The sequence below is a fragment of the Ciconia boyciana genome, chromosome 3, assembly GCF_034638445.1.
Source record: "Ciconia boyciana chromosome 3, ASM3463844v1, whole genome shotgun sequence".
NCBI classification, from domain to species: Eukaryota; Metazoa; Chordata; class Aves; order Ciconiiformes; family Ciconiidae; genus Ciconia; species Ciconia boyciana.
This window is the reverse complement of record NC_132936.1, coordinates 122,562,072-122,587,653: the sequence shown is the minus strand read 5'-3', so window position 1 is coordinate 122,587,653 and position 25,582 is coordinate 122,562,072. Positions and strand designations below refer to the sequence as shown.

The window sequence follows — 25,582 nt, the reverse complement described above, 5'->3', positions numbered from 1 at the left end:
TTATATGTTGTGAAAATGAGTATTACAGCAATACTGCTAGTACAGAGTAATTTATGGAGGATTCAGTAACTGCAGGCTGTTATTCTGAACAAAGACAAGTGTTACTGAAGTCTTTGACAATATTACTGCAGTCTAAAATAATCTCTGATTGCTTCAAAGATTGCTTTGTGATATTTTAAGGCTTTCAGCCAGCCTATTTTGAGTGACTGTAAATGTACTGCGAAAAAGCATTCACACTAGAGCGTTGCAGCAGAAGGTATGTTTGCCCTACATACCATAATGGGTAGAAATCCCCAAGATGCCTGGGCAAGCGCTAAACGAGCTGGAAGCAGCCTAGCTGTAGTAACATGGAGCTCTGCGTGGCTGAGAAGCAGACTAAATTAACCTGCACCAGTGAGGTTGCTTCTAGCACCCCAGAAAGCACGGCAAAACACTGCCAGCTCAGAGCTGACTCGCACATCTACATGTTACACTGCACAGCACAAATGTGCCCACTGAAGACTTGAATAAAACATTCATGTGCTACTCTGCTCTGAGCTGCTTTTTCTATGTTCCCAGCTTGTGTATCAGGTATACCTGAACTTTGACCAGTGTTACCACTGAGGGACCACCTGGTTCCAGTTGGAAACATCACTTAATTTGTGCCAGAAGATGTGTGTGTGAACAAAATGGTGGATTGAGGCATCACGTTCTCCAAGAATCCTCTGTACTCTTAATGCAGGAAAAAAGGGATGTCTCTTAATACCCATGTGCAGAAAAAAGGAAAAAAAAGCGGCTTCTTTTTTTTTTGTTTTCTTTTTTAACATTGAAATTTTAAAGATGTAGCTCACGTTTTTCAAGACTATTTTTATAAACAACGTTGCGTAAACTGGTCTCGTGGCATGTCATCTCTAAAGCCGGTCTGTGGGGACGTGTTAATTTCAGCCACAGGTATGATTACAGAGTGGGTGGCTGTGCTCTGCAGCGTAGTATTGCTGATTAGACTTGGTGTTCCTCGAGTTCAGTTTGTGGCATATGCTAGAGACTGCAGTCATAGGGGTGCAGGTAGCATGGCTGGAGCTCTTATTTATAGTTGTGCCTTTTTCTGAGCTTTGGATCTTGTGACAGTTTTTATCCTGGTATATCAACCTGGTTTATATCCTGGTTTCATACTTCTGCTGCAAAACAAAGCCACACCTTCTAAGAAAGGCAGGTTTGGACAGAAATGACATTACCGTGTGCCTATCAGTACCCAATCTGAAAGCAAAAGGAATTCTGATTTCTTTAATTGTAACAGAGTACTGACTATTATAGAAGTTTGAAAAGAGTGCCCTTTGTTTCCTAGATCTGATAGTTCTGCCACAGTGATGAGTTTGCCTGAGTAACTTATTCCTTCTTATCTTGTGTGTGAATTTGGATTTCTGACAGAAAGTGCAGTTTCTCTGCTTATTACATCCAGCACCTGCATGGTCTTATATTCGACCTGATTTTCATGTATTGCTATCTTGAACTTTAAAATCAGGTTCTTCCTTAACCATAGCTTCAAAAACAAACTAAGAATAAATTTTGTCCATCTTTGTTCTGTTTAATAGTTCTGCTACCTGTTTCTTTATGTTCACACAGGATTTATTAAAAAAAACAAAAAAAGTAGCTCTTGAAAATGTTCCAACTTACCAGCTATGGTAGCTGTAGCTGTGAGCTGTGGGTTTGCTTTTTTACATTACAGTAAGAAAGTTCTTAAATGCCTTTAAACAGGTAAGTTTCTACTTAAAGCAGAGTTTGCAGTCTGTTGTAAAATTTACAGAAATAGCAAACTTGTTTGAGAATTGGTAGATCAGACCAACAGTCCTGACAAAATGGACTGCAGAGAATCAATGCTGAGAGAAAGCAGACTCAAAGTCAACGAGTTTTCAAAATCACAATGGTCTTTCCCAGTAGTGCCTGTGAGACCAGCTTGGCTGGCCCAGTATCGCAGTTTGCTGCCACGAAAAAAGTTGCTGCTCTTGCTTCTCTCAGCCACACACTGCCAGTCTTTCCTTTATGCTGGTTCTGGTCATGACTCGATACCTGTGTGACCGGGATACAGTGCACGAAGCTATCAGAAAATAACAAGTGAATAGCTTTCCTCCACCATACAGAGATGAACTGGGTAAGCTGGGATCACTCAGGCTAGCAGGAATTTGATCATCCAAAAGGAAGCAGAAGCAAGGGGTAGGACCGTTCTTTTCAGTGAGAGGGAGTGGCATCAGCTCCTTTTATCATCCCTGATCTCTCCAAAAGGGCTCCTTTTTTGCTGGCACTCCGAACAAGCAGCTGTGTGTTGCGTTTTCCCGGTTTTTCTGCAGTTAGGTTACTCTGGTTACCTCTGATAAGTGGTTGCCTCCAGCACACACTGGTAACAATTAACTTGGGGACAGTGGTGTCCACTGCTCTGCCTGTTTACAAAGCTAGTAGGTATCTGTGCCCTTCATGTAGTTAATCAAGGATACTCTGAGGTGGGCAGTTAGTTCACACTTTCTTACACACAGATCTTTATGCATGTTAGTTTGCACATTGCAGTGGACGATATTATTGATTAACCCTTAACTAGCCCAAGCTATCGAGATTTTGGAGAAAACAGTAGAAATGCAACTTTGGAAGGGAAAGCTGTAACTATAAAATCTGTTCTTTCTGCTTCTGTGCCAGCCACTTCTGTTTCAGGAGGAGCACTAGCCTCTCTATTCCCTGTGCTGCTTTTGTCTCCCATCCAAAAAAACCTCGCCAACAACCTGGTATCTCAGTAAGCACAGCCTGGGTGCCTGCTTTCAGGAGGCTTCTGCCAGCTGCTCAGCATAAAAAACTTGTAGACCACTCTCAGTGTCACTCGTGATGGCATGGGGCTTTCCAGAGAAACACCAGCTGGGCCTATTCCCTTTTCCCTGCATGTGCCATTTCACTCAGATGCCCAAAGGAATTGTGCATATATGGAGCAAAGAAGGGATTTAATTCAGCAGTGCCATGATTATGCAAAACACCCTCTCACATGGACGGGAACTGTAGAGAAACAAAGATTGCAGGAGAATGTGCTGACAAAAGGAAAGATTTATTGATCTAAAACCTATGTTAATATTTATTTTAAGAAAACAAGCAAACAAAAAAACCCCAACGTGCAACCTTCCTGATTGAAGCTTTCAACTTGTATGCATAGTTATTTCACAGAAGGCTCATTTTAGACATTGGCACCTTGCTTGGTCTGTTCTCCGTTGCGTAGTGTAGTTGTATAGTATCCGAGTGCTTCAAAACCAATAAAATCACCTTCCCTGGTGATGCTGAAAAACCCCATTCTTGCTTTTAACAGAGGGGAACATGTGACTTGCTCAGGAAAAATAGTATCTTAAGGAGAATGGAAACCAGAAGTGCTCAGTGCTGGGCCAGTACCTTTACTGTACAGATCTTTCTGCCCACAGTTTTTTAATGTGGAAAAGCTGCTGTTTTCTTCCCTTGAAACACCTTCCCGTAGATATTCCCAAGCCCTTAGTTTTTTCCTGTGGAGTGGTCAGTTGTCTCTTCTTCAACTCCTCTGACTGGCAGTGCACTTGATGGTCTGATCACAGAGAACAAGAGTTAGTTAGGGTCTTGGATGAGGATGAAGAGCGTTTTAAACCAAAAAATTATCCTCAGGATGTTAAGACTGCTCTGGGAACAAATGGGGTACAGGAAGATGGGAAGTGGGACTTTGATACACAATTTGACAATCCAGTTGTGACTGTGCCAAAGTGATGTTTCTGTCACATCACATTGTCCATTAATTCTTTTGGCAAGTTGTATTTCCTATGGGAGTCAGCTACAATGAGTGGCGTCCAGGGATAGTGTTTCTTCTCAAGCTTTTTCCACGGTATGCAGCTTAGTTTCCAACATGCAAGTCGCACATGCTGACAAGAATCAGACGCACCTGTTCCTTGACCACGACCCGCTCCACAGATGCAGATTTATAGAGCCTGAAAAGAAAGGGCTGAAGGGGGTGTACCAGTTGAGCTGGGTAATTTCACTGCCAGAGATACTTTTAGTGTAAATTGTGTACTTGCATCTAAGTTTAGAGTGATCGTAATTATGTCAGAAGTTTTGTTATACAAAATTAAGCAGCTGCTAAAGACTGAGGGCAACTAGGGACCGCAAAGCATTGAATGCACTGATTCACATGTGGTAGCACTTTTTCTAATGTGCCCATTGGGATTTCTTGCCTAAACTCTACCTTTACTGCCTGCTTCGGCAAAGCATCTTGCTCTCTATCAATCTTAACAGAGCTTCTTCAGTTATTTTTCTGCTTTTCTTCACTGGACTGTGAGAGATGCTCTGTAATTTTTTTTTTCCTCAACAACATCTGTACTTGGATTATAAACTCCAGATTTTTCCTTGCAAAGCAACACTGTACAGTGTTGTATGTATATACTGTGTGTATATTCTTCACATTTCCCTGGGCTCATCTTTAAAATCTCAGAAGATTTATAAAGATACCAGAAACACATGTATTGTATATACGCAGAAAGTATGTTCTGCAGAAGTACAGCATGTACATTATTGTGCTTAACAAGAAAGGAGCAAAGGGGTTTGCTCGCCAAGGGCAAAGAACTCTCTTCTTTAAGCTTTCAGTCAAAAAACAGTCTAGACATTTTTATCACATTAAACAGTCTAGAGCATTTAATAGGTATGTGACAGGAAGAAAAGCAGTCTGAACTAGCTGACCAGTTTCCTTATGGGAAAAGCCTGCTGGGCCCAAGTTTTTATTCTTTGCAATGGTAATTATTATGCTGGAAATGCTTAATGGCGATATATGAAGCAAAGCTGGTTTTAGACATGTAAAAATGTTACCCTCACTTTCTATGGGGTCTGCTGTGCTTTGCGTGTGACACTGCTCTTGATTTTGATGGGCAGTATACTTGAGGAGAGTGTGTGCCACTTGTTACTAAGTTGAAGGAGGCCAGAGTGGATAGTGGCAGCATTAGTTAAGCACCACAGAACACTTCAGTGCATGCAGCCAGTGCAAAAGGCAAACCATTTTCTTTCTGTCTCTGCTAGGGTCCCTTTATCAATTTTTGTGGTGTAACAAGTTGGATCTGTTGATTTCTGTTGCATCTGATGGCTTCCAAACAGACTCCTCTGCCTTTGATCTCCACCCTCTCACCTAGAATCAGTTCTTTCACCTTCCCAGGCACTTTGCCCATGCGTCCCCTGGTTTTTCTGCAGCATGGGGGAATGCTGAACTCCTCATCTCCGGGAGCCCTGCCATCCCCACTCCCGAGCTGTCACAATAAATAACCCCACTCTGCTATTGCCTGGAATGTTGGCACCGTTCTTGCCACTTCTTCTTTACCCCCCACACTTAGACACCAGCGTTTTGTTTTGTTGGTCTTTCTTAGTGTATATTCCACCCTGTTCCTTCCTTTCCAGCCTTATTGCAGAAACCCAGCTTCATACTTGGAATAATCTCTAAAAATAGCCTTGCTTGTGCTATCCCAAACCATTTCCATATCAGCTATTCCAAACTACCCGCTGTTCTTTTCTAGCATTGTGAAAATGCTGCCACCTTCCCTTTTAATTTTAGCTGTGTTGGCCTGCTTGGGCACTTTATCGTTCTGTTGAAGCCCACATCAGTGTCAGACATCCCATCCTGGCTTTCTGCATGTTTTTCTGTTTTTAGTTCCCTCCTCCTCTTTTCAATTCTTGTGCTGTTCCCCACATATCTGTTTCATTTCTTTCTCCCCTAATGGTTGTCCAGAATCGAGAATGTCTTCATATTCCAGCATGACGCGCATACTCTCACCTTTCCAGGGAGAGAAGAGAAAGCGCTGCTTATCTTCCTGCCTACGTGAGCATGTTCCGTTATGTACCTGTCTCAGTATGAGGGCAAAGCTATCCTCCGCTCCTACTACGAGTGTCCCTTTCCACCTCAGTAGAAGTGGAGGTCCCAGCAGCAGGTGACAATAAAGAACAGTGATGAGGAGGCTGGGAGAGGTCACAGCTCCCCCTTTTGTTTCCTGCTGGTCAACACTGAATTGCATTTTAATGTTAGGAATTTAGAGAAAGTCCCCTGAATCTGGTGTCTCCAGTTGGTCCAGAAAAATCTGAATAAATTGAACCTCTCAGCGTGCTGTAAAAGCCTGCTGTTTATTATGAGATGTCAAATGTGTGTTCAAAATGGGCTGTGTATGCCAGCATGCCATACCAGCACTTCTGACTGGCAGACTGGCTCTCCTTTTCATCTCCGTACTGGACAAATAGGTTACATACCAACACTTTTATTTTTATCCCTTTTGGAATACTATGTCAAATCATCCATTTGGAGCAATACAAAAATTGAGATGCCTTTCCTCCAGAAATTTTCATATATATTATGCATAGCTGAACAAGCCAAAATGCATCCAGCAGGAAGATTTGGAGAGGCTGATGGCTTGGAACACTCTCCCGCCCCTCTCTTTAATAGTTGGCATGCCTGGTTTTGGTCCATTTTTTAAACAAGCGTTATATTAATATTCAGAAAGACATTTTAGGGGCATTGTTCTCAAGTAATGTAAACAACTGAATCCCTCAATAATTAGTGTACTAGCACTCTGAACTGTTTTATCAGATAAACTTATCTCAGATGTCTCACGCAGTCTCGTTTTACCCCGAAGAGACAACAACTGTCAATCGGATAATGACTGATGTGACAGGAAACATAGCACAATGTCAAGAGAGTTGTTCCAGTATTTGATTAGTAGAAATGTATATGCAGATTGCACTGTTACTCTGAGGCAGGGATTAGTGAAAGAGACTGATGCCATGTTTTATGCATCCTCGTCTTCCATTTATAGTTAACTATGAACTTATCAGCTAAAGGATTGGTAACATTTATTTTTTATCCTTGGTCCCATTACCTGCACAGTCTTTCTTATTCTGTCTCCGTTGCTTTTAGAGCTTCTAGGCAGTGGCACAACAGCTATTTAAAAAGAAATCTGCCTGAAACAAATTTACAGGAAATGCTTACTCTGCCACCTACCTACGATAATGAAGTAATAATAATGATAATAATTTAAAGTTCAGAACAAGCTTTTCCTCTTGAATCTCTAGGAAATTAAACCTATAAATAGCTGATAACCTGCTATATCTCATACATGGCTGTCCGTATTTGGGCAGCTGTCCTGCTGGAAAGAGGGCTTGGGCTTCTGGATTTCCAAATTAGAGGCAGTATTTTATTTTTAGCCTTGCCTAGTTGTGATACATTGTATTTAGAACTGTGGCGAGCTCATCTTCAGAAAAATGACCAGTTATTTATTAATGAGTTTATACTGGATGTTATTTTGGTGATTAAAGGTGTATAACATCAATAACTTTTACCTCTGGGACACCTTGCTGTCAGTGCTTTCAAACTCTCTCTCTATATCAATAATTAGCATCACTAAGTATGTAATTAAGGTAAGTCTTGCTAGCCTCACCAGTCTGGCTAAATACCAACAGTAACCCAGATCCCCTGACTCCCAGCTAGTGCAAAGGGGCTGTGTTTTTCCTGAACAATTGGTAATGAATGTTGTTTCTGCATACAACAGGTAGAGTGTTTGGGAGTGAGGAAAATAGACAAGTTGAGCCTATACAAGTGTTTAGGCCAGACACTTCATGATTATTTTTTTGCTATCTGTTAAATGTCATCCCGATTCATGGATCTGCTTTTTGCTTGGTAATGTTGAAGTGTACACCACGAGCACCACGTGTGTTTCTTTTCCTGATACTGACTGGGAGGAATCAGAGAAAGAGACTTTATTAAAGACAATTAGTATGTTCTGTTTGTTTCTGTTTTTTTTCTGTGACTTGAATCTGAAATCTTGGCAGAAAAAATAAAACGAAACCAACCAACCATTAACATTAAAGCTCTGAGGGAGCTGCAGGCTGCTCCAGCCACGCATTAGCTAGGGCAGGTTACAGCTGCTCTGCTGCTGCTCTTACTTGAGCTCAAGCTGTGTCACCGAACTGAGGAAGGAAGAAAGGCTGTGCCTACAAATCTCTGCTACCCAGGATGTGGATTTACTGCAGCCACTGGGGCTGGGTGGTCAGAAGGGTGATGGATAATTTCCATTCCAACCAGCCGATAATGCCGTGCCTGCATTCCCCCACCTCTTAGCTGAGAATTGATTCAGGGCATAAGCCAACACGCGAGTGAGCAGGCTAACAGGGGAAGTAAAGGGTGATGAAAACAAGAAAAAGGATATCAGGTGCAAGGAAGGAAGGAGCGTACTGATCAAATGCAGATACTAGGTCTATGTTTCTTGCTTTTCATTCCATATTATCTTCTCTTGTTTAAAGAAGGGGATGCAAAACCTGCTATCTCTAGGGTGTAAGGTGAGTGCTGAGATGAAATCTGAGCAGCATTATGACTTCTAAGATAGATACAAAAATTTTCTGACCAGTGCCATGGGTTAAATTGCACAATGACAATCTCACCTAAAAAGTATAAAACCCCCTGTATTTTCATGGTGACTGTAGTTTGTAGGCTTTATCCAGGGTACCAAGAAGTTTGTAATTAATTTAAACTTTCAACAGATACCTGCTTTGAAGACACTCCGAACTGTCAAATAATGAATGCAGCTTTTTGATATTAATGCATTTTAGACCACTGGAGCAATTGCCAAAGAAGATCACCATAGCTTTGTCTGAAATTTTAAGCCAGCGATGTGGCTCACTCCTGTTTTCTCAGAAATCATCTAGAAAACCAGTCAGAATTGAACCCTGCAAATTATAATATCACTTTCGTAATTTTAGGTTTTAAAGTAACGTCTGTGTTCCTCACAGCTTATTAGTTTTTAAAATATCTGTATGTTTTGAACGAACTCATATTAAGTCATGTCAAAACTTTAATAAAGTTTGGCTTGAACTAAAGTACCTGACCATAGAAGGGATTATTTCAGACACAGAGAGATTTAGAAGTTATGACAAAAATGTGATCTTGACCTTTCATTACATTTTATTAATACAAGGTCTGAGTCTGTGTCATTGTTTGGAAACAGACGACTGTGTCCTCAGCATGTGGTCATGGAACAGCTGATATTTGTAGTTTATTTTATTTTTGTTTGAGGTACTAGCTTGTGTTATTTCCAAAACTTTTCCTTGCCCTTAAAAATGAAAGGCTGCCGATACTAATCTGGTTTGGAAGTTTGTGTTGCCTTTTCTATGATATTTGTAGTTAATTCAGTCTTAGAATTTTGCAGCTGTTTTATATCCTAGGATCCCCGACCTCTTGCATTCATAACAGGAATGGTGCTCGCTTAAGGTTATTTGGTGTTTATCTGTACTCTCACCTGAATTCTTCTTAGGATTTTAATTTCAAACATTTATTTATGTCTTCCTATCACATTAAAGTACAGGAGTCACTTCTGCTTGAGATCTTTTAGAGCACTAAGCCCCAGAAGGAGGCTAAAATGTCAAAGTTCTAAATGAAGTTCTAAATGTCAAAATTGCTCATAATTTTAATTAAAATAATTGACACAAATACTTCATACAGGTGTACCTAAAAGGCAGAAACACTACTCACTAACTTAAAAGATGTGTTATCTGTCAGCTGCAGATTAAACAACAGTAGAAATTAAGTATGCTATTAATTGCCCAACAAGCATATTGAAGACTTTTTTAAAGAAATCTGACAAGTCCTTTTGCTTTAGGGCTCATTGCTGTAATTATACAAGGTGTCAGATTTTACAAGACTGTAAAGAGAGAATTTGGGCTTAAGTAATTCAGAAAATACCTGAGATGTTTTGCAAGTGCTACCTATTTGTGATTTTTTTTAAATTATTCCATGAAGTAGCCTTTGTTTTAACACTGTCTTCAATTGAAAGCCACAGAGTGAAGTAATTAAACTTAATAAAAGTCACTGCTGGTTAAATGAAGAGATATTGTATACATACTTCATATGCTATAGCAATTCAGAAAAGATCTTGACAACTATTACACAAACCATTGCTTTCATCAAAGTCCAATTTGTTCTCTGTTACTACCTGGGGAGGAGATGGCTTCCAGGAAATGGGATGCTTGACATTATACTAAAAATAAATCTTGAACAACTCTAACTCTTCTGCTTAAGTAAAGGTAAAACTGTAGCATCTTCCACATTTTTAGACAATTTTATATATGGTTAGTGTTTATTACTGGAATGAAACAAAACAGGGAAGGTTCTAGGGAAAGGTTCTTCATCATATGCTCACGTTATGAAATGAAGTTCACTTGACAGGTCAAAACCAAAATTTTACTGTTAGATGGATACTGAATAATACGTGTAAATTAAAATAAATTGTCATTTATTGTATCTTTTGATGAGTCAGATTGCTAAATTCTCTGTACAACTGACAGCATTATGAGTGCATCCCCTCCTGAAATCATCCCTTGGGAAGATCTGTGCCTTTCCCCTTGCCTTTCCCCTTTCCCCTTGACTTTACTGTTACTTGACTTGCCTTTGACTTGACTTGACTTGCCTTTCCCCTTGACTTTACTGTTAGAAAATTGAGAATGTGAACACCAAATTTTCTATCACCAGAAGGAAAGAACAACAATAAAAATAACTTTACTTATTCACTAAACTATATGGGTTTGTATGTATGGTTCATTACTTTTTCACACTTAAGTTTTTACTAACTTCCAGTTATGATAGCTCTGCATTTTGGCTTACTATTCAAATCATACTTTTCCTAGGAACATGTGTAGATGAGCTCCTGTTACTGCTGTAGGAGTTCCCTTGTGGACTATGAGTAAAAACTTACCTTTTTATTTTAACACTTTGCTGTTGAAATTGCCAAGTTGCTGTTGTTTTTCCAGGCATTTCAGGTGGCACCTATCTAAAGGCTCATTTTGGTCAGCACGTGAAGCTAATAGCATTAGTTTACAATGGTGGCACACAAGGACCAATCCCAATCCTACCAGAAGCTATGTGATGAGTCCAGGTGACTTGGGTGATCAATTTGGATCAATTCACAAGGGAACATCTGCTCCAGTGACTCTGTCTTGCTGCTGAGTGTAGAAATAATTTGCCTTCTTGGGACTACAAGTATTTGTTCTGAGGATGAGATGGTTTAATTGTCTTTCTGTTTTTCAGTGGAGTCATATTTGTGCCGTCAAATTTAGGCTCCTTAATAGAGTGGAAAGAAAGGTCCTTAATTTAGGTTCAGATGATTCAGCTCCATTGCTGAAAGAGGCAACCACGATCAGTAGGATTAGCATTTGAGCAGGTGACAAAATTAGACGGTTTTGTTGTTACTGGTATTGGTTTGTTTTCTGTTTTGGGGGAATTTGGTAGTTGCTCCATTACATATAAGCATTTCTCATGTTGGATTTTTCTGCTGATTTTGTGTTAGTATTAGTCTGATTAAGCTGTCTTTTAACATTATGACCATAATCAATGCTTTTTATTTTTTCTGTACAACATAAAAATTTATATAAGTTATAAGAAATAAACAGACTTTTTCTTGCATCGAATTTATTGAATATGTAATTACTGTTGTATCACATTTATTTTTTAGAATTAATGAACTTTGAGTTTATAGCAACTTCTATGGAAGTCTGTTCTCTCAGAGAATTTGGAAATTTTCTTTTTTCTGAAATATTCCTGATGCTGCTGTAAACACTTATTTAAGATTATTTTGTATGAGGTTGGTGTGTGTGTGCAGGGTTAAGTTGTTGGTCTGTGCTGTGTAAGCCAAGCTGATAATGCACGCCAAATTTTTTGCCTCAGTCCATTAGGCAGGTCCCACTAAATCCATTCATTTAGAAGTTTGTGCAGAATTAGGCCTGAGTGAATCATCTGACTGAGAAGCTTTCCTTAATGGCTTGATTTAAATATATTTCTAATTGTCAGAACATAGTCTTGTTATACTCTTGCGAATGTACCTTATCCAGAATAAGTTTATTTACATAACCAGTATGTCTCTTTACATACCATTCACTTCTCAGAAAGTGGAATGCCCCCCAAAAGGATGGGTGGTAAGTCCTTATGGCAGATAATGAGGGTTTTAGAATGAATGGGAAGGCTGGGAAAAACTGTAGATACTAACAAACTAGGAAGGCCTTGGGACAAAAAGAAAAATATCTAGGGAAGCTGGGAGGTCATGTTTGGGTCCTGTGGTCTTTCCTAGGAATTCTACTTGTTAGAGATAATGGCTGTCATCAGAAGTGATGACTGAACCTCAGTTTGGACCTTAAGTTAAGGCAGGACTGTCTCACTTTCAGCACTATGGTGTAAGCAATTGTTGTTTTCTGCTCTCAGCAACAGATACACCCATTCGTAGCCTGAAGCAGAGCTCTGCAGTGGGCAGCCTCACTGAACTTCTGTGAAATGCTAAAGAAGAGGTTAGTTAAGAATAGGCCACTTCTAGTTTTGGGCTAACCTGTTAGCTGCCCCTGCGTGCCAGTGCATTCCAGCAATTAAAAAGAAATGGAAAATGAGACAAAGCAGAAAATGAGACCGTTACTAGACAATACGTGTTCAAGTGCCTGAGCTCTGTTGTATGTCTTTTGTTGCTTCTGGACCTTGTTTTTGGGAGAACTGTTTTAAGTTGCTTGCATTAGCTGTGGGAATAATGTGTTTAAGAATAACCTGCTGAAAAAGCACTCTTTAAAAAAGAAAAAGAAAAAACCCAACAAAATTGGACCACGGAAGAGCCTGGAGAGCTGTGAAATCTTGGAATTGCTTTACAATATAGTGTGGATACTGCAGAAATTCAGCAGTGTGGCTCTTACCATTACTTTTTACATAGGACTCACACTGTAGTGGCTTTTATTTTCTAAATTTTCTTAAACCTTACTCTGAATTTTAAGTTCTAGTGTAGAAACCAAAGTTTCATGTTTAAAAAACACTCTGTCTCTGCATTTTGCATACGGTGATTCTGGTACATTTAGGACCAAATAAATTTGACGCAGGGGAGTAAATGTATGAAGATCTGGGTTTTCTTCCTGTAAATCTCTAGAAACAATTGTAGAATTTGAATATGAAAGTACTTCAGAGCCTCGTTAAAAAATGAAGAGGGCATTTTTCTAAGAATTTCATTGTTGCACTGCCTGTTTAGCCTTGGCAGCTAGTTTCTCACTCTAGTCCACAACACTGCAGGTAGACTGTCTGGACTGGGATGAACTCCATAAAAAACCCAAAAAGTTATAGAGGTCTGCTAATGTAGATCTGGTTGTCTTTGTTATGAAGAACCTTGTTTACCAAAGAGGAGTGGTGGTGAAGGATATATGTACTTCAAGGGGGGAAAGAGTGTGAAAGACATTAGTTTTACTTTTTAAAAAATTGCTTCCTTGTATCTGTAAGAAAAATACACACGCCTGGGCAAGATTACTAAGCCTAGCATAGTGTTCTGTGGGTGCGTATACTTCGCCCTTGAAACCCACACAGACAGGAACTGGTGCAGGTTTAGGTGGTGTGATTCAAAGAGGTAAGTGGTGAAATGGCAAACACAGAGTGTGGAGCCTCCTCGCTTTTCACTCAGCAAATAGTGATTCATTCCCGAGGCAAAAATAATAATTACTAAAAAAATTTACAGGTATTGTTATAATATTTGGGGCTAAGCAAACTGCGGAAATTGTGAGTTACTGTGTTTTAGATTGGGGGGGGAATCAGGTCTAAGGAATACTGCTGTCCTTTCCAACAGTGTCTCAACATTGACAGGATGTTTATGGGATCCAAGGAGTATCCTATCCATCACGCTGGCCAGCCCTGTGGGTTAGTTTAGAATATCACCTCTTTCCCCAAACATTTGCCTGCTTTGTATTAACAGAATCCTTTCCTCCTCCTGTTCAGCCACACCTTGTCCTTCTTTTGGTCAAAGAATGAAAAAAACAAGGATTTATAGTCCCTCCACCCCCCACCCCAGATTTCGCTTAGTACAGCCAAGCTTACAAAAGAGGAAGACTTCTGCATTAAATAATGCTGTTCTGGATATGGTTAATTTTGAGTCCTCACTCTTTGGGTACTCCAGGTGAATCAAGAGGTGCTTTTTTCCCATGTGATCCAAATCATGTCTTCAGGCATAAATCAGTGTTGAAAGAAAGGGAGATAGCTCAAAAGGCATTTAACTCTTGCACTTGAGAGACTTCACGTACTTCTCCCTTGTGGTCATTGGTTAAGTCCTGAGGTGTATTTTATATGAATGTTCTTTCTGTTTTTGTGAACAGTATGTATTCAGAGGCATTTTTATACTTTAAGAACCCTAAATCAGTGAGAAGATTTTGATTTTAATTTTTAAAGGCTGTTTAAAAGTTCTAAAATTGAAATTTTACTGTCTTTAAATTTAGTTCCTAAATCTTGTATCTCTCCCAGTTGAAACTTCACACATTTCATTGTTATTAAATTTCTTTTAAAGAGAGTTATTCTTGATTCTCATCATAGTGAGGGTATATGCATGCATATATTTGCAACCATATGAATGTTAGAATATCACGTTTGGTGCGTGAGTGGGGTTGTTTTTGTTTTTTACTGTCTTTGAACTGCTTAGAAATTTCTGAAGATTAACAGAGCTCCAGAGAGCAGCAGGGGAATATTTTGTATTTTATTCTGGTGATCTTAAAAGCTAACAGGGTTACGGAAGAATGGATTTTTGAGAGAAGTGTAAGAAATGTGAGAGACTGAAAAGAGCTTTTCTAAAGGCAGAGAGAATTTTCTTCACCTCCTGCACAGCTGCCAAAGCATATGGCTTAAAAATCTTGTTTGTTACAATTCATCTGACTCCTTGCTACATGTACGCAAGCCATCCTTCCCTCACACTTCATCTGTCTCAGTTCATCTGTAAACTGTATTGACCTGTGAGAGAGCAGAGCTAGAGAAGAGATTGGTAAGATGGTAAATAAGAATGAGCTTGAGTCCCTGACACAGAACTTGATTGCTTGATAAATTATGAGCAATCAAGCATGTTTTCTTGCAGCTAAATGCAAGGTTATGCAAATAGGAGGAAAGACTGTAATTCTGGTTTGTATGACAGAGGGCTGGGCTGGGCTGGGCTGCTGTGTCCTGGTCCAGACCCCTGACTTCAGAAAGGCTGCTGGAAGAGTGGAGAGGGCTCAGGCTGACTCTAAGATTTGAAAAATGTGCATTGCGGCAGAAACTGAAGAGCTCGATCTATTTGATTTATCAGGGATGAAGTAATGAGACAACTTCATCATACTGTGTGAGTACCCAGACAAGGAGAAGGTATCTGTAAACGAGGGATTTTTACAGAGCTATATTTCTGTGGCTGGATGATGAACTCGGCAAAGTTCAAATTGGTAATAAAGTGCATGTTTGTAGTGATAAGGTAATTAGTCTTTCTGAAAGATAAGTGTCTGTTCAAGGACTCCTTACATGCAGGATTCAGAGTGCCAGATGCTGGATGGAACGTTATGAAGTGTCTTATACAGGAGTTCAGAGCAGTTGCAGAGCTTGTAGGTTTTAAAATCTGTGTCTGTATGGGGTTCAATGTCAGTAAGAAAGGGTAAAGGCCATGTATATAGGCTAGGAACTGTGGAAGAGTGTTCTTCACAGCCTTAAAAGTGTCATCACATTTCTTATGATTTAGCACAGAATGCATCTGCTTTTCCCAGAAGGACTTCACATGCTGGCAGCATATACTGCTGCATGAACTACCTATCGTATTTGAAGTAACTTTTCTTCTTGGGAACATTCGGATAGTAAAAGTCATTTAAACAGCTAAGGGAACGGTCAAAATGGAGTGTTTATCACTTCAGGTGTGTATGTTTTAAGTTTCCTTTAAATCTAAGGGATATTTTTCCAAGACCTTTGAGGATCCGTGGTATAGTATGGGGTTTTGTTGGTTCTGATTTCAACTTTTCCATTAACAAAGCCTGTGAAGTCAGAAAACATCTTTCTGAAGCTGCGTTTCTCTAAATGTAGCTTTGCTGTAAGAACAAGCTCTAGGTTTTCAAGTTGCTGTGATTATACTGAGCTACTGTGTGAAGCCTGTGAGCTGTATAGAACAAGATGCCATCATGCTACTGCAAAGGGACAGCTGTCCTGTTATGCAGCTTCCTCCATGGAATGAGGAAAAAGCAGCTCTATGCTGATCTAAACTGGAAGAGATCCTAAAATTATACGTGTATTTTAAAAAAATAATAAAAATTCAATAATTAGACACATTCCCTGAAAGGATCTCAAAACATCTCATGGTCCTCATGAGGAAGATATTATTACTCTCTTACAGAGTGGTAAGACCCAAATGCTCAGGGCTTGCAAAAAGAAAGGGGGCTTTTGATAAGATACTAAATGTAACTGGTCGCTTCTTGGCCCTAGTTCCTTGTCCTCTATTTTGCTCAAAGCATCTCTTCATTTGGGAAAAAAAAAGTGCAGATGAGTAGTCTGAAATATTGTTTAGCCTCTTTTTTTTTAATTGGAGAGTACAGATATGTTATTTTCAGTTTTCATCCCATTTTCAACAAAAGTGAACACTTAATGGTGATAACTGTCAAATTGTATTTTTGATAGTTATGGAGAATGAGCTCATTTATCTTATTCCTAAGGCTTTGGAAATGAAATATGTATTTTTGATATTCCTGTATGAATTACCAAAAAGGGGGAGGAGATAGAGAGATGGGGAGCATCAAAATGTATTTTGCACTTTTTTAGTAGTAAGGATATTTTTTCAGTAGAAAACTATCAAAAGTAACTGTTCTTAAAGCTGGTGTTGGACAGAGTCTTTTAACAGTATCCTCTGAATTCTTTTGGTTTTGTTCTTTTTCTGTTAGAACATATTTGATACGCATGAAAACAAGACAGAGAAGGAGGATACTACAAAATTCTTAATTGTTTTTTAAACACTTGCATCTACTCTGGATTTAAAGTTCAGTCAAAGTAGCCATTTCTGTCTAAGAACATTGTGGAAGCATTGTTACCTAATTGGTAATATTTTAGTCTGCTATCCAGAGTTTTGGCATACAAAAACAGTACAAGATGGTTTGTGTAGCATAGATTACACAGACTGTCATGCTCTCCCTTGAATTTTATGTATGCTTTTTATTCTTTGCACTTAGACAAACTTTGCTTGGGCTGGGTGCCTCCATTGGAACGGAGTAAGGACTGTACTGGTTACGCTTAGCCCTGTATCGTGCTGCTAGAGACGGTCAATAGTAGGTGAACATTGTCAGTTGTCAGAGGAGGGCTAGGGCAAGCAGACAAGTCCAGGGTAAGGCCGTGTTTGCCTGAGAGACAGGCAGTAGCATGTGGGGTCAGATTATTGTGACCGTGTGCTGTATTCATCCTGAATATACTGTTTCACAGAATGATTTGCTGACATCTGTGAGTCAGGCTTATCTTGCTGCTGCCAAGTGTATTCCCTCTCATGCAAGACTTTCTGGTCCAGCGTATAAAGGAATAAGCAAGATACTCTGTGTCCTAGATGGCATTATTAAGCAGGAACAATGCGGATGTACTTTACTTCAGATAAAATTAACATTTCAGAGTATGTGGTTGGGACATTCTCTGGTGTAAAGCAGCATAACCTAGAAGGCACCAAGGTGTTGGAAAGGATACTGAGTAATTAAATAGTCGTTATTGTAAGGTCCGTATGTTATGACTTCTGTGTTATATTCTAAATTAACAGTTTTGTTCACATTCCTAAACTTGCAGAAATGCACAGCGCTACTAGCTAATTTTATTTAATGCCCTATAGCCCTAACTGTTTCTTTTCCCTATGAATTTTGACCTATATATTATCCCTATCTTGAGTTATGTATAAAATACCACTAAAAATACCCCGGACTTTATTTACTATAAATGGATTTTGAAATACAAAACAAAGAGGAAAAATGTGTTTTGCCTATGTTGTATACAATTTAGAATGTTAAAAAAAAAAATCTGTCTATGTAGGATCTGATGTTTTCCTGTAAAAAAGAAGCACTCGTATATTACAGATTGTGATATTCTCTGTCACCTAGGGCTGCGTTAATCCCAGCCTTGTTATACTCTAGAAGTGAGGTAGCAGATATTTAAACTAAAGGAATGTTGCACTGCAAGTGTTTTTTCAAATAATTAAGTTCAGACACATATTTTACAAGTATTTTTCATTTTAAAGCTATGAGACAAAAATACTCTTATGAGGAGAACTCTTGATTTGGAAATGCACTGTGACTTTTTAATACTTTTGTGTGAAAGGAAAAGCTAAAAGTCACTTTTTTCCTGCTTAGATTTTGAAATACTCCTTCAAAGGACAGTTATTGAACTCTGCTTTTTCATTGCATTTCAGGTTTTTCTTCTGTAATCATGGCAAAACCTTATGAATTTAACTGGCAGAAGCCAGTTCCCTCTTTTATGCAAGATGGAGCTGTGTTTGATAGATATGAAGAGGTAAGAGGCCAGTTGCATTTCATTTGCTATTCTCTTCTAAATATGTAGAAGTTACAGAATATTTCATGTTTTGCTTTCATTGTACACAAATAAACTTTCAAATAACTCCAGAAATGTGTGTGGGAGGAAACACCAACAGACTTTATTGCTATACAGTTTTTTGCTTTTAAAAGAAATAACTTGAAAATATATTTAATCCCTCTGATTTGAAATATGCCCTGAGCAAGAGAAAGGGAGATTTGGATCAAAATATCTGTAATGCGCATAAAGCTCTCATCTTTGCAGAACCATAAAGCACATTACTGAACAAAGTGCATCCTTCCATTTTTTGTATATCTGTCAAATGGGGGTGGGTGGGTGGGATATTTTGTCTTTTAATATATAAACTGAGAACCTGCATCTCACCAAAAAAAAACCAAGAGAACACAAAACATTTATATTCTGATTCAAATGCATCATTTGAGATCTGGAGTGGTTTTATCTCCTTTAGAAAATCAACCTGTACTCTATCTGAAATATGATTACTATGATCCCGCTTTCAGCTGTGCTTTAATCCAAATCTATTAAAGGAATGGAAAACAGGACATTTTACACCAACAGTTGAAATACAGTGCTGAGACATTTACCTTATATTCAGCATTGATATGCCTGTGAGAATAATTTTATCAGGGTCTATTTTTAATCTTGTTTGGACAGGAAATCTCTAAAAGTTGCAGGTATCTCAGTAACTGCCTTCAGGGATGTTAGTATTTTCCTCTTATCTTTTGAAATGTAAGTAAAAGGTACTTTTTATCATGAGGACTTCCAGGATAGGGACAGTTGTTTTACCCTGTATTTTCACTTTTGGGGACAGAAAAACTAAGAAGATACTAGTGGACATTGAATTCTGTAGAAAGGGAGTTCACAAAAGCTTTATTTTTCTTCAGCAAATACTGCTCCAGAAACATTAAAAAGCTTTCACTTAGTTAACTAACTGTGTATTTTATCTGCAATTTTAGAGGAATCATCAAGGGCTGTAAAAAACCCAGAGACTCAGAAGTTAAAATCTGTAGCCTGTAAACAGTGAGCACTTGATGGTGTGGCTGTTTGATATTATCAGATTTATGATACACATAGGCTATTATTTAATTGTGTTGTGGCAGTAACGAGATAGCCTACCTGAGAGAGACACCATTGTTTTAGGAATGCTATGCAAACGCAGCAAGATCCAATCCCTATACTATAGGGCTTGCAATTTTCAAGAAAAATGTTTCAGATCTCGCCTTCTAATTTTCATGGAAATTCTGTGCTTAACTCCCCACCCTAACAGAAAGGTTGTGTTGGGGAAAAGAGAAATGGTAAGTGAACTAAGGTCATACAGCAGGTCAGTGCAGAACTGAGGCTCAGGAATCCTGGTACAGGGTCTGGGTGACTGAACAGCTCTAGTACAGCATGAGAGGTCTTTTACGTGCCCAAGTTTCACTGAGTGGCTAGAAAAATCTGGGTCATTGTCATGTGGAGCAGTGTCTTGATCCATCTTTTGCTGATAGATGAGTCCCTTAACCAGAAGGATTACAAAATTATGGAAATATATTTTGAGCCAAGCATTGTCATGTTTGGCTGTTGAAAAGTCTGAGTCTAGAACAAGGTTATCTCAGTAGAATATGGGAAATAAAAATCAGACATGATTAGGAATCTTACTGGTCATGTTGCATCTACACGGTCTGATGGTAGGCGCTTTTTTTTACCATACCAGAAGACAAATTGCAGAAAAAGTAATTTGATGAATAGAGTCAAGGCTAGGGTGGAACATCAACATGAGTGCAGTTTACATAGACACCTTTGTGAAAACATTTTTGGTATATCGAGCTTTTTGGTAGATGGGGACACAGTAAATGACAAAAAACTGCCTGTCTTTTATTGTGTGAATAACCTTTCTGGGAAATGCAAGAGACACTTACTTTGATTGGTAGCTCACTGCATTTTTATATGAAACAGGACTCCAAGGGCTGTAAAAGTAATAAATCTGAGGTGTCTGGCAGCAAGTAGGTTTCATGAGGGCTGAGTGCTAGGGTGAAGGCAGGAAAACAGAAGTTACAGTGGAGAAAGAAGGGCAGAGCCGTACATGCTGGAAACTCATGCTTAGTGGTGTTGGCTCAGACTGAGCTGCAGCAACTTAATGCTTTCGATCTCAGCTCCCCTGCCTGTAAAATTAACGTAGTTGTTTGCTACTTGGGTGGAAAACTGCAGTGTCTTAGTCGTTAAAACCTGTAAATCTCGTTTGAGGACCTAAAATGTTGTCCAGAAGTGGTAGACACCATTCAATAATTAATGTGTCCAGGGAAAAGGAGCAATTACCCCAAACACAATGTATCCCCTTTGGCAGGGCCCATCTAGGAGGATTCAAGGTCATTACCCAACTGTGGATCCAGGAACTTGCTTGACTTCATGCCCAGTGTGAAGTCAGGATAAGACCTGACTGGAATGTGACCATTCCTTAGCCCACCCGATGCCCTTGTTCCATGATAGAGGCCAAACAGGCACCTGTGGCTGCCCCACGATGTCCTGCATCCCGGGTCAGGCTGGGGGCCTGCCTCAGCATAACCAGTGAGAGCAAACTGTCCTGGATAGACTTACTGACTTAACAGCATGCTCCATGGATTGAGGGCATTGGAGTTTTTACCTGGTTTTGTTACCTAAATTGGAAGTGTCTTGTATGCAAGACCTTTTGCTCTGCAAACAGCTGTGTAAATTCATGTGCTTGCTGCCCTTCCTATGTGCACAGGACGTGGCATTTCAGAAAGGTACCTCAGCCTTTAACACGGAACAAAGCACTGATCTCTGAAACACTAAGCAGTGCTGTAGCCTGCACACATGCTTGTTGGTTTTCAATTAAGGAAGTCAGGAAGTCCTGCATCCTTTTTTTCTTTAAAAACTGATTGATTCTGCACAGTGTTATCCTGCATTTTAGCTTAATTTATGATGCGTTAATTGAGGCTAGAGGTGTGTGGAGGAAATTTCTTTTTTAATTCAGCTAATTTGATTTTTTGCCTTGTCTAGTCTCTTTGGTATGTCATTCTGTCTTGATTTCTCTACAAATCAATATCCTTCAAACTCTGCTTGCCAGATACTCTGGCTCCAAAATGCTTGCAGCATGCATACCATCATAGTCTCACAGAAACGTGCTTTCCAAATTCTGAATGTTAAAATGAAATGTGGTCATTTGCTCCTGAAGGTAGTATTGGCAAATTACATGGTTTTAACCTTTACGTAGTTTGAAGCATTTAATTTTCAATAATTTTTTGAAGTTCCATTTCATTAAGGTTTTTTATTAGGTAAGAATGACTACTTTTATTAAACAGAACAAATCTTCATAGTTGCAAAGAAGTAGGAAAATAATAATTAACAGCATCCCAATGTCTCAAATGGCAGCAAAAATACAAATCATTAAAAATGATCATTTTTTAAAAGCCTGCCTCCCTCATTTCTGATTGCTTTGGGAATAGCAAATTCTCTGGGAAGGTATCTGGGGAGAAATGTAACAATCTTTTCTTTTTGAACAGTAAATAAATTTATGGCGTTTGTTAAACTGACTAAAATAATGCTCTGTATTTTCTTTTCTATAGGAATCTTTCGTCTTTGAAAGCAACTGTCTCTTCCAAGTAGATGAATTTGGCTTTTTTCTGAGCTGGAAAAGTGAAGGAAAGGTATATTACAATTGTGTCAGGAATACATATTAGATATTATTGCACTTGGTTTATATTCTGGCTAGTTTTAAAAAATCGAAAATACTGTGTTAGTTTATTTACAAAACTAGCCTTAGACCTCTTCTTTTAGAATTGACAGAAGTGAAATATTTAAGAGGGAATTAACTGATATAAAAGGGAAATATGCTGTTTAGTGTTAATTAACAGTGTTTGCAAATAAGAGTCATTGTTTATTTTTGCTGCAATTCCTAATGGAATAATGTGTCAACAGACCTTTGAACTTGTACCTTTTTTTGCCATTTCAGGAAGGACAGGTATTAGAATGTTCCCTGATCAACAGTGTTCGTTTTGGAGCTGTACCAAAGGTACTCTATAGTTAGTTTATACTCTTCATGTAAACAAAGAATATCTTACTGAAGGTGAAGTGCAGGATGAAGTTCATTTTTTTAAAAAATACCAGCAACACAGCTTTTACTTTGCAATCACGGTCTAAAATTTTAAGTTTTAAAGTCAAGTAATTTGGTGTGATTGCAGTGGGAAGGTTCTGTCATCTGGTCTTCCTGATGTAGTACGGTGCTCAGCTTTCAGGATGCGGTGAAAGCTGAACAACAGACATTAAGAGCACGTATCAGGAGTTTTTAATTATTTTGTAACAGCATATTGTGATATTTGTTTTACGGATCTGGAAAAAATGTTTTATATTCCAAGTTTTCTTCCTGTCTGTTTAAAATTTGTTGTATCTTCTTGCTCCATTGACATAAAACATAGAAAGTTTTGTTTGCATCCCTCTTCATACAGTTAGATGGTCAGAGAGGGCAGCTGGTCACTGTCTGCCATTTTGAAGAATATCAACAGAAGTACTAGCTAGGAGTTCTGGAGAAACCCAAAACTTTGGAAATATTTTCAGTGGTATTCTTCAGAAGGAATATGTAGAATTTTCTGAAGTGAATTGTGGTCCTCCCTCCTCCAGGCCTTTAGTTTCAAAGATTTGTTGTGAAGCAAGATATCTGTTAACACCTCTGCATTTCCACTTTCATGTGTTAAGTGTTTCTGTGTTAACTGTAGATAACTATCTCTTAGTAGTTCTCTTGGGAATCCATAGACTAAAATCTTTCCCCCATAGAGAAGGGGCATGAGAAGTGGTGGTGCAGACAACCCCATGCTTCATGTGCTGACAACCATACCAATATGCTTCAGACTTCACCTCTGTCTTTACATAGGTAATTTGCTCTTTATGCCCATAAACCTTTGTGCCCATAAATCTTGATGCCCATACAATTTATGCCCATTAAAAGGGCAAAAATGCCCTTGACCCTCAGAAGAGATACCAGCTTGTACGACGTGTCGTTAAGAAACAGCCAAAAAGTCACACAGATCGTAACTCTCAGTAACTATGGACTTAACTAGATTGGAATAATTTACTTAGAGATTAATACTGTTCCTCTATTTCCAGTCCTCAGAGTGATTAATTTTTCTTTTTCATGATGAAAATATACGTAATTTCTAATTTAACTCTCTAAAATATATTTAAAATACTTCATTTACTTCTGAGTTCTCACAATCGTGTTCCTAATTGTTAGAATATATTGGTTTTCAGGTTTACACGCAATAATTCAAAGTGAAGGCACTCATTTAAGATGATTGGCAAAGGTTTAAAGGTGTTAATGTATATGACACCATTGGAGATTTCCACTGGAGATGGAAATGCATCTTTACCATGCTGCATTGCATAACAAAAGTATTGCAAATGTAATAAGTTATTTATTCTGTTTAACAGGATCCCAAAATACTAACTGCACTTGAGGCTGTTGGAAAATCAGAAAATGAGTTGGAAGGACGGATAGTGTGTGTTTGCAGTGGCACAGATCTGGTGAACATCAGCTTCACTTTCATGGTAGCGGAAAACACAGAAGTAGCCAAGGTATTTCACAATTAAACAGTGTGTGGGAGTTAAAAAAAAAAAGGAGAGCTCCTCAGCAGTACTCGATTGTGTTTCCTGAGTAAGGGAGCCTGCTTGGCTGACTGAAATACCTGTTTTAATGTCTGCTACCGCACTCTGCGAAAGGACAGCAAACATCCATTTGGAGCATTCTGTAACATGTCTGTGTGCCATGGTGAAAGGAAATAGTGACTTTATCAGCCTCTGCGTGCATGGTGATTTATCAAAAGTAGGCACTGAGACCATTAAATATAGGACACAGCATTCCCTCAGCTGTTTAGTGTCTCTGTGTGGGGCTTGTACAGCAGACTGTGTGACAATTATGCAGTGGATCTGCAACACACAGGGATGCTGAAGGGAAGTGAGTGCAATTGCTTTCATTTTCCTGGTGGGGGGAGCTCAGCCCTCCAAAATTTTGTTCAGCGATAACCTAATTGTATTGTGTGGTTCATATTATTTGAAAAGACAAAAGCAGGAAAGAAAATTCTCTACCGTTAAGGGGATTCCAGTGTACCCAGGTTCTTTTCTGTTTCCCGTTGACATGGAACAGTCTTTAGAAAACAATGGTGCTTTTTTACACGTCATCTTTCCTGAGAGCTTAAGATTGCAGTTCACAATGCCAGTTCTGTGGCTCCACCGAGGCCTGGTACTCGATCTATCTGCTGTAAACTGCTCTGAGAAACTTGATCCAGAGTACTGATAGTATGCTACTAGCTTAGATACAGAGATTCAAGGGATTTTAAATTACACATTTTTGCTTTTCTTTTCTGATTGTATGGACTTACGGTGTATTATAATCTGTTTTGCCTGTGAGATAAACATTGAATAGTGATCAGTAGCACACACCTGCTAAATCCCCTCCTTTAAAACTGAGTATCTGTTTGCTGAATGCAGCATCGCTAAATCCCTTGGCAGACCTGGTTGATTTTTCATTGCTTTGGATCCATACATCTTTATACACTAGCAGCACTGAGTAAGCTCCATGATAGGAGAAATACTTGTATAACTTACATGGGTACACTAAATTGATTTTACTGTGCGTATTTTCAGCAGGCTTTCAGGGAAATAACGTGCCACAGTTATGTTTTGAAAACATTTAAGAAGCAAAGAAAAGGAGATGCTGGCAGCATTCACTTTTATACTTAACCCAACAGTGTCTCTGATTTATTCTGAAAACAGAAAGGTGGAGTTAAGTTTCTTAGCCACCTTAGATCTCAATAAACTGTATTAGACTAACTGGTTTGTGAGGAGTGTGTTGGTCAGTTACACAGACTGTCACAACAGGTGCGCTAATTACACTGTCTAAAAGATCTACTGCTTCATTAACCGCCAAGATGCTTACCAAAATTGGTGTGTCATGCTGCAGTCAGCTTGTGGGTAGGCTCTGAGAGGCCCATAAATGTGAGTCCTGCATTTGGGAGTCTTTCCACCAAAATATATAGCCAGAACTTGTCAACAGTGGTGATCCACCTGATCTGATATGTTTGAGGCACAAGGGAGAGGGTAAAGTAGATCAAGCCAAAACCAATGGAGAGCTTTCTAAGTTGCCTTCACTGGGTTTATGGGCATATGGGAAATAATTTGGCCTGTACTGTACTGGCCTTTTGTATATGGTAAGTACATCAACTTGCTACTATACTTTTGTGCTAAAATAAAATT

General features: G+C 38.9%; 1 protein-coding gene across 3 annotated transcripts in view; it reads left to right on the top strand.

Annotated features, from left to right (window-relative positions):
• The window catches only part of PLCB4 (phospholipase C beta 4), a 214,694-nt gene that overhangs the window by 102,467 nt on the left and 86,645 nt on the right, over nucleotides 1-25,582 (top strand). For all 3 annotated transcript variants that reach the window (XM_072857452.1, XM_072857453.1, XM_072857451.1), the window contains 4 exons: nucleotides 18,198-18,298; nucleotides 21,904-21,984; nucleotides 22,290-22,349; nucleotides 23,762-23,905. In XM_072857452.1, the coding sequence (XP_072713553.1) occupies nucleotides 18,215-18,298; nucleotides 21,904-21,984; nucleotides 22,290-22,349; nucleotides 23,762-23,905 (369 nt within the window). In that variant the 5' untranslated portion in view covers nucleotides 18,198-18,214. The remainder of the gene's footprint in view (nucleotides 1-18,197; nucleotides 18,299-21,903; nucleotides 21,985-22,289; nucleotides 22,350-23,761; nucleotides 23,906-25,582) is intronic.